This window comes from Psammomys obesus, unplaced genomic scaffold (assembly GCF_907164565.1).
Source record: "Psammomys obesus unplaced genomic scaffold, mPsaObe1.curated_primary_1811, whole genome shotgun sequence".
In the NCBI taxonomy this organism is placed as follows: domain Eukaryota; kingdom Metazoa; phylum Chordata; class Mammalia; order Rodentia; family Muridae; genus Psammomys; species Psammomys obesus.
Genome location: NW_026585742.1, coordinates 9,762,433 through 9,771,761, shown reverse-complemented (window position 1 = coordinate 9,771,761; position 9,329 = coordinate 9,762,433). Strand labels below are relative to the sequence as shown.

Here is a 9,329-nt window from a genome sequence, read left to right as displayed (position 1 = left end):
TATTATTATTATTATTATTATTATTATTATTATTATTATTATTATTACAGATCTTGCCTTGGGTTTATTTGTAAAAAGAGCATAGGACACTGGTCATCTGTAAACAGTGTGTAGGTGGGTTCTGAGTAAGGGGAGCAGGGGCTGCCTCTGTCATGAACAAGGTTACCTGCTCTTTGATCACTTGCCCCTGGTGATGCAGCCTTGCAAGGCCACAGAGGAAGAGGATACAGGCAGTGCTGATGAGACTTGATAAGCTATGGGCAGATGGTAATAGTGGAGAACTCCCCCTTTCAGTGGACTAGGGGAAGGGGATAGGGGGAAAAAAGAAGGGAGGGTGGGACTGGGAGGAGTTGAGGGAGGGCACTTCAATTGGGATATATAATGGATATATTGTGAAAAATTAAAATTAAAATATAAAAAGAAAAATAGAGATTTTCATTGTGCGATTTATTTCCTGCTTTCTTACATTGACCTGTAGTGGTTTTTTTGTTTGTTTTTGTTGTTGTTGTTTTGAGTGTGTTTAATTTATTTTTACTTCATGGGTTTAAGTTTTGCTTTCTCTGGGGAGACCAGAATAGGGCATCAGATTCCCTGAAACTGGAGCAACAGATGTTGTGAGCCGCCATGTTGGGTGCTAGGGTCCAAGTCCTCTGCAAGAGAAGTGAGAGCTCTTAGCAGCAGAGGCGGCTCCCCAGCCCTCTGTGCTGGGATTTATTAGCTGTAATTAACTTTACATCTTCAAGGGTCAGCATTTGTAATTTTCTATGCATTGCCAACCAGTTGTACAGTTGTGGATGGTCAACACCAGGCCGAACAGCATATAAGAGTTAGATTTCCTGCAAGCCCACTGTGATTCCAGAGCTACATGTTAAGTCAGAGCATTTAGACAAAAAGATCAATCCAATCACATAACATGCTGTTTCATTAAAAATAGATGGCACTTAAGTTTTCTTCTTGATTTACGATTTTCTTATGTGAGTTTCTCTTCTTTCGGGGATTTTAAATTCTCTCTCTCTTTTTTAATCATTTATTCAATTTTATTTTTGGTGGTACTGGGATTCAAACCCAAGGCCTTAGATTTTCTGGGCAAATGCTATACCACAAAGCTGCCCCCATCATTTTGGAATCTTTATTATATTCTTATACATTCTAAAGCTTTCTTTGCCAATTACAACCTGTGCCGCTTACACCCTTCAGGCTCATTTCCTTTGTAGTTTATTCTTTTGCAGTTTTGTATTCTACTTTTCTGAATGGAGGATGTGAGTCTGAGTGTTCAGCTTGCCATAGTTAGCCTGGACTTGCCCATTTCATTTTGAAAGTCTATTTTATGCTTCTTCTCAGGCCTTTGATTCTTGTTTTTTCACTTTTGAGTCATACTAATTCATATGCAAATATAATTACAGACTGTTAAAGATAAAGGGATCATTGAGTTTGTTTTTCTTATAGAACAGGAAACTGAGGCACACAGAGCATGTATGAGCTGTGTCTCTTTGTGGACACAGCTAGTGGCCTAAGGTAGAATTAAAATGAAAGTTGTTTTTTTTTTTTTTAACTTATCAGTCTGGATCTCTGTCATAACACCTCAACCCTGTGTCTTGTGGATTAGAGACATGAACACTGTGTTGATGTTGCTATTTCTTTAGCAAGTTAATAGCAGTCCTGTGGGAGGAATCATGTTTATTCTATTTGTTGGCTTAAAATATATAAAGAAAGAAGGCTGGCAAGATGGCTCAGCAGATAAAACATGGGCCACTAAGCCTGAAAACCCAAGTTTGAACTCTGGAACCCACAGGGTGGAAGGAGAAAACCTACTCTGCCAGGTTGTCCCTGACATGTGTGTGTTTGTGTGTGTGTGAGACTATAATAAAGGTTCACAAATAAATAAATAGAAACAAAGATATAGAGTGAAATAGTTTCAGCATGAATGCTTGTTATTTAAATCCTTTTTAAGGTTCTTCAGTTAGCTGTCACTCTTATACTATCTTAATTATGCAGATCTGTTAATAATCTCACTTAGAAACAAAGCTGCTTTTGAGAGTGCTCTATTTGTTTTAACAAAGCCTAAGTTTAGTAAGGCATGAACCATAGTTAAGAGTGCCAGAGGTACTCACAAAGCAGAGGGGCACTGCTGGTTTCTCTGCATGCCCGTGGGGTGTTAGCTGTGGTTACAAGTCAGAGCAGAATGCTGAATGAATAGGTTGGGGGTTAATGGTAGTGCTGTGAGTCCCTCAGTTCCATTCCCAGCAGCTCCCCATGAGGACATAGGCAAGCTTCAAATATTTTCTTTCTTCAGGTCAGACTCGTGCAATGACATTAAAATACTACATGCAGTATTCAGATGTAATGGGCACAGTATTTAGGTATAATGCATACAGTATTCAGGTATAATAGACACAATATTCAGGTATAATGCACAAATGCATGTAGAGTGCATGCACTATTCATGTAGAATGCATGCAGTATTCAGGTGTAATGCATGAAATATTCATGTAGAATGCACACAGTATTCATGTAGAATGCATGCACTATTCATATAGAATGCATGTAGTATTCAGGTGTAATGCATAAAGTATTCATTCAGGTATAGTGCATGCAGTTTTCAGGTATAATGGGGTGAATTGTTCACAGTATTCAGGTATAATGCTCAGGGTATTCAGGTATTTATAGCAGAAGGAATGAATAGTATCAGGCTTGAAAGCTTCAGCCTGCTATTACTAATGTCTGCCGCTTAGGTTGGAATGAGATACTAACATTTATTTATCGGGTGATTGGGTCATCAGAGTGCTTCAACTTAGAATGTTCAGTTTGTTATCCCATATGGGGATGTTCTAAGACAAACCAGAAGTTAGAATTTGTATTAGAATTCTTATCTCTAAATAATATGGCTAATGTTTGTAATTAAACTCAAAATTTTATATTAAATAAATTAATATTAAATAAATTAATATTAATTTATTTAGTTATTTATTATCTGAACCCCCAGTTATAAAGCCCTGCAATGAATCTAGCTGATTGCTTATCTGGAAATAAAAATTACATAAAATATGTAAAATGGAAAATTTTATTATTGATTTTGGCCCAAACTGAGGAGAGAGTCTTTCCCAATCTGTCTTTATCTTCCATATCCAGCATGGCCACCAAGAGTGGGTAGAATAAACGCCAGGAGCTGTGAACATGAGGTTTAGCTTTGAGCCTCAGCCACTGAGCTTAGGTGATGTTAGAGCTTCGGGTGGGGTGGGGTAGGGGTGGGCGTGTTTGCCATCTTTGTTCCAGAGCTCGTTCCCAGAGAAGAGTTAGAGCTGAGAAAAACAATATTCTGTTTTGGGGGAAATTCTCATTTTGATGAAGCGATAGTGTTGCTTTCGTAATGGGCTAACCCCTGCATCCCTGTGTAGCTGGCTGCATTTTCAAAACTGGGAGTCGGTGCCTTTTTCTTCTTGTAGCTGACACTTCCTCCAGGACCAGTACTTCTCATGGAGTATATAGGAATGGGGGATGTTTCTGTTAAAAGTGCAGTGTATTGATGAAACAGGCAGAGTGTGAAGATGTTTGAACATGATTTTCCTTGTCTTCATTTTAAAGAATTCAGAAGGAGCTTGCAGAAATCACGCTGGATCCCCCTCCCAACTGTAGGTAAGTACTCTGCTTTCATTTACTTGTATATTTTGCAGGAGGTAGATTTGATTAAAGAATGAAAACAGCGAAGTGGATTGGGCTCAAGGAACTAGAGAACGGGGTAGTAATTGGCTGTTTGTAGAAACTGAACGTAGTCATATGACTGCTGGAATGGCATTGCTTACAGCAGGGCTATGCCCTTATGAGATGTTGGGATTACAGGGTAATGCCAAGAATGATCTCTTTTCAGAAGAGGTGTCTCTGCTTTAAGTGCTATTTTTAATGGTATAGTAAGGCTTTCATATTAGCCATTTGCTAATTTTTCAGTTGTTAGAAATTGATTTCCAAAAGTACCAAAACTTTCACGGTGCTTCTTCATGCTTTTGCTATGTCTTTGGTTGTTGGTTGTGGCTGAATAAGGATGGACTGTTTGAGGCGTTAACATTTTCTTCTTGTGTCTACATTTCCTCCATTTTCCTGGTCCGTGTTTATTTGGAGGAAATAAAAGTATTTGCCCAGAAATGGTTAATATGCAGGTACATGGAGAAAGAAGAGAAAATAACTTCCTGCCTCTGCTGGTCTCAGGCCAGCATGGTAATTGGATGCTGGCTGTTGAGCTATTTTAAGGCCTTTATTTTTGTTTTGGCATGAGGTCAGTATTGGAACCAGGCCAACATGGAGTTTCCTTGCTTCAAATTGATGGTCTTGAGCATTGAAGGTGAGAGGGCAGATTGAAAAAATGACAGTGTTTCCCACACTGAATGCTGCTGAATTTATTTAGTACAATTCTGATTTTGTTTGCCTTATGTGAAAATAAACCTTTGTAGATGGTCACGTGGATATGTGGATCCTTGGTGACTTGTTTTGGTACAGGAAATGTTCTGATGAGGCTCTTGTTTGCAGTGGATCTGTTTGGTTCTTTACGTAAGCATCATGTATAGTACACAGACTTACAGGGATAATTTTCAAAGACTGTATACTTCTCTGTGTTAGGTAAGACCATTTAATGTCTGAATTTGTCATGCTGGAGACTCAGGGTACAGTGGCCTTAGGTGACAGACTTTGACTTGGGAAGAAAGTTGAGATGGAATTAGATTTTTAAAAATCCATTCTTTCCTGAGATGCTATTTGTTTTAGTAGTGTTACTTTTTTAAATTAAAAAGATAAACCATTTCAACATATAAATGTGTGTGTATATATATATATATATATATATATATATATATATATATAACCTTTTAAAAACAACTTAGTAAAAATATGAACTTCATATATATTACTTGAATTGTACATCTCATCAATCGATAGTCTGTCCATCTCTATTTCTTTTTGTGGCACTAGGGGTGGAACTTGGTGCCTTGGGTATGACAGGCAAGCTCCCTACCGCTCAACTACATCCCTCCTCACTGGGGTTTTTGTTTGTGTTTTTGTTTTTGACGCAGGATCTCATTATGTAGTACACACTGGCCTTGAACCCTTAGAACACAGGTATTACAGGTTTGCACCACTGTGCTCAGCTGAACCAAATCTAGTTCACTGAAAAAAAAAATGTGATTACTTACAAAGAAAGTAGAGGACTTCATTTTGTCTTTGGCTAGAGTTGACAGTGGCTTTGTGGTTGACCTTAAAAGATATGGTCTACCAACTAAGGAGCTAACTTAGAATAATATCCCAGATTAATATTGCCTGTGTACCAGAAGAAGCCAGAGTCCCTCCTGGACTTTGCATTCAGTTCTTATTTCTGAAGAAATCTCTTGTGCAGATACAAAGGCTTCTTTTGGTTCCGTGGACACTTTCTAGTCAGCTCTCACAGATGGTGTGAGAGAGAATGTCTGTGGGTCTACTCGTTCAAGCAGACTGGGAGGGAGGAGGACATTCTCTATGGCTGTATGGCTATGTGTGGAGGTGTCACTTTCTACTCAAGAATGTGTAGTGTACTCCCATTTTCTGAGACACTGACAGACAGTACACAGCTCAGCTCTGTATGTCTGCCAGGTGAGAGACGGAGGCTGGGAGCTTTGATAACGCTTACTGTGATGTCTAGGCAAGAAACACTAGGAATCATATACAAGGAACAAAGAGTATTTATAAGTATTGTGTGAGCTGTGAGTGAAATATTCATTCCCCTCAAATTACACATTCAGTGAAGACAGCCATATTTGTGGGAGCAATTTCCAGAGGAAGTTGTCTTACTTGTTTTCTCATTAATAAGGATGAAATACAGTGGTAAACATGTGATCTGTCAATGAGCTCTCAAATACTCATTTAAAAGAGCATCCACCTAATGGCTAATGACGTTGAGCATTTCTTTAAGTGTTTCTCTGCATTCTATATTCCTCTACAGAGAATTCTCTGTTTAGCTCTGTTCCCCATTTTTTAATTGGATTACTTGGTTTGCTGCTTTTCACCTTCTTTAGTTCTTTATATATACTGGATATTAGCCCTCTGTCAGATAAAGGGTTGGTGAAGATTCTTTCCCAATCTGTAGGCAGTCGTTTTGTTTTGATGACAGTGTCCTTTGCTTTACGGAAGCTTTTCAGTTTCATGAGGTCCCATTTATTGATTGTTGTTCTTAGAGCTTGTGCTGTTGGTGTTCTGTTCAGGAAATTGTCTCTTGTACCAATGAGTTCTAGGGTCTTCCCCACTTTTTCTTTTAACCGATTTAATGTGTCTGGTTTTATGTTGAGGTCTTTGATCCACTTGGACTTTAGTTTTGTGCAGGGTGATAAGTATGGATCTATTTGCATTTTTCTACATGTAGCCATCCAGTTAGACCAACACCATTTGTTGAAGATGCTATCGTTTTTCCATTGTATGGTTTTGGCATCTTTGTCAAAGATCAGTTGTCCATAAGTTTGTGAAACACTTAAAGAAATGCTCAACGTCATTAACCATTAAGGAAATGCAAATCAAAACGACCCTGAGATTTCACCTTACACTCATCAGAATGGCCAAGATGAAAAACTTGAGTGACAACACATGCTGGAGAGGCTGTGGAGAAAGGGGAACCCTCCTCCACTGCTGGTGGGAATGTAAACTTGTACAACCACCTGGAAATCAATCTGGCACTTTCTCAAACAACTAGGAATAGTGCTTCCTCAAGATCCAGCCATACCACTCCTAGGCATATATCCAAAAGAGGCTCAAGTACACAATAAGGACATTTGCTCAACTATGTTTGTTGAAGCTTTATTTGTAATAGCCAGAAGCTGTAAACAGCCCAGATGCCCCTCAACTGAAGAATGGATGCAGAAATTGTGGTACATCTACACAATGGAATATTAATCAGCAATGAAAAGTAAAAAGAAATCATGAAATTTGCAGGTAAATGGTGGGACCTGGAAAGAATTATCCTGAGTGAGCTGTCCCAGAAGCATAAACACACACACACGTTATATACTCAATCATATAGACATATAACATAGGATAAACCTACTAAAATCTGTACATCTAAAGAAACTAATCAAGAGAGAGGACCCTGTCTAAAATGCTCAATCCCCATCCTGAAAGGCAAAGAGGAAGGACATCAGAAGAAGAAAACAGGAAACAACCTAGGAACCTGCCACAGAGGGCCTCTGAAAAGCTCTGCCCTGCAGACTATCAAAGCAGATGCTGAGACTTATGGCCAACTGTTGGGCAGTGTGCATGGAATCTTATGCAAGAAGTAGGAAATAGTAAGATCTGGAGAGGACAGGAACCCCACAAGGAGAGCAACAGAACCAGAAAATTTGAACACAGGGGTCTTCCCAGAGACTCATAGTCCAACCAAGTACCAGTCATGGAGATAACCTAGAATCCCTGCACAGATGTAGCTCATGGCAGTTCAGTGTCCAAGTGGGTTCCATAGTAATGGGAAGAGGGACTGCCTCTTACATAATCTGATTGGCCTGCTCTTTGATCACCTCCCCCTGAGAGGGGAGCAGCCCTACCAGGCCACAGAAGATGACAATGCAGCCACTCCTGATGAGATCTGATAGACTAAGATCAGAAGGAGGGGAGGTCCTCCTCTCCTTATCAGTGGACTTGGGGAGGGTCATGTGTGAAGAAGGGGGAGGGAGGATGGTATCGGGAGAGGAGGAGGTAGGAGCTTATGCGGGGATACAAAGTGAATAAAGTGTAATTAATAATAATAAAAAAAAGAGCATCCACACTGATTTAACAGGCTAAATTACTTCATGGAGGAAGTGCATGTTTGCATGTGTTAAATTTTCATTTAGTGTTTTGTTCTTGAGAAAGGTAAAAATAAAATACATGCTAATTTTTTTTAAAGCTGAGTTTAGTTTTTCCTTTTTCAGTAGCTCTTCTGTTTACATTACAGTTTAAAGTGTAAATGTTTCAAAACAACTTTATTATACATCTAAGAAAAAAGTTTCTGCTCATAGAATTTGTCTATAGGATCATGGCTAAAGAAAAATTATATACCCCATTTGAACTCAAATTTGTATATGATATGAGGTCAGAGTTCAACTCCAGTTTCTCTGGGTTTCCCGGCACCATTTATGAAAGATAGGACCTTTCTAATGAGCTATCAGCTTTCCTCTGCCTCTCTCATTTTCTCTAAGTTGATTAGATTCTATTATGGCATTTTCATACATACATGCATTATACTTTGTTCTACCTTGTTCCTGTCTCCTACTCTTTCCTCCTGTGACCCTTGTCCCTCCTGCTGGTTCTTTTTCTCTCCCTAAGATCTCCCTCCTGCTTTTAGATTCCTTTCTTTTTCTCCTCACCAAGACATTTCTTCACTCTCCAAGATTTCCCTTTTCTTTTTCTGTTTTTTGTTTGTTTGTTTGTTTTGTTTTATGGCCTATGTGCATGTATGTGCGCACACACAAGTGCATAATTTTAAATCTAGGTTCTACATAGGAGAGAATATGTGGTCTTTGAGTTTGCACATTTTGCTTGACATAATTTTCAGTTCTGTCCATTTTTCTGCAGATGTAATAATTTCATTATTCTTTACAGCTGAATAAAATTTCATTGTGTATATGTGCCACATTTTCGTTATCCAGTCATCTGTGATAGACATCTAGGCTGCTTCTTCCTGGCTATAGTGAATAGAAGAACAATAAATATAGATATGCAAGTCCCTCTGCACTGTGTAGACTTTGCAGTCGTCAATATGCTCAAGTGGCACAGCTGGTTTGTATGGTAGTTCTAGCTGGATGTTTTTGAGGAAGCTCCATACTGATTTTTCCATAGTGGCTATACCAGTTTACATTCCCTACAGTAGTGAATAGGGTTTTTTTCTCCCTTATCCTCTCTGGCATTTGTTTTCATAATATTGACCGTGGGATCTCAGAGCAGTTTTAACTTGCATATCCTCAAATTGGAGTTGAAACATTTTTTGTTCAAGTGTTTATTGGCCATTGTATATCTTTTGAGAACTGTATTTTCAGCACATTAGGCTATTTATTAATTGGATGATTTATTGTTTAATTGTTGCTGTTCTTTATATATTCTATATATTATTCCTCTTTCTGATGTGTAATTGGAGATTTTTTTTTTCTCATTCTATAGGCTATCTCTTAACTCTGAAGATCATTTCCTTTGTAACTCCATCTCCCAATCCTTGGATTATTTTCTGTGTTTCTAATGAATTATCTTAACACTCCTGTTGGGAATCACTGGGTTGTAAATATAAAGATTGTTGAACTCTGTTTGTTCTGTGTGTGTGTGTGTGTGTGTGTGTGTGTGTGTGTGTGTGTGTGTGT

The 9,329-nt window shown here is 38.6% G+C and overlaps 1 protein-coding gene across 2 annotated transcripts in view; it reads left to right on the top strand.

Annotated features, from left to right (window-relative positions):
• LOC129670597 (ubiquitin-conjugating enzyme E2 E2) overlaps positions 1–9,329 on the top strand; it is a 285,386-nt gene that overhangs the window by 6,213 nt on the left and 269,844 nt on the right. The window contains exon 2 of one of the 2 annotated variants that reach the window (XM_055599168.1): positions 3,583–3,633. The exons of the other annotated variant lie outside the window; for it this stretch is intronic. Within the exon in view, the coding sequence (XP_055455143.1) occupies positions 3,583–3,633 (51 nt within the window). The remainder of the gene's footprint in view (positions 1–3,582; positions 3,634–9,329) is intronic. 2 annotated transcript variants of the gene reach the window in all.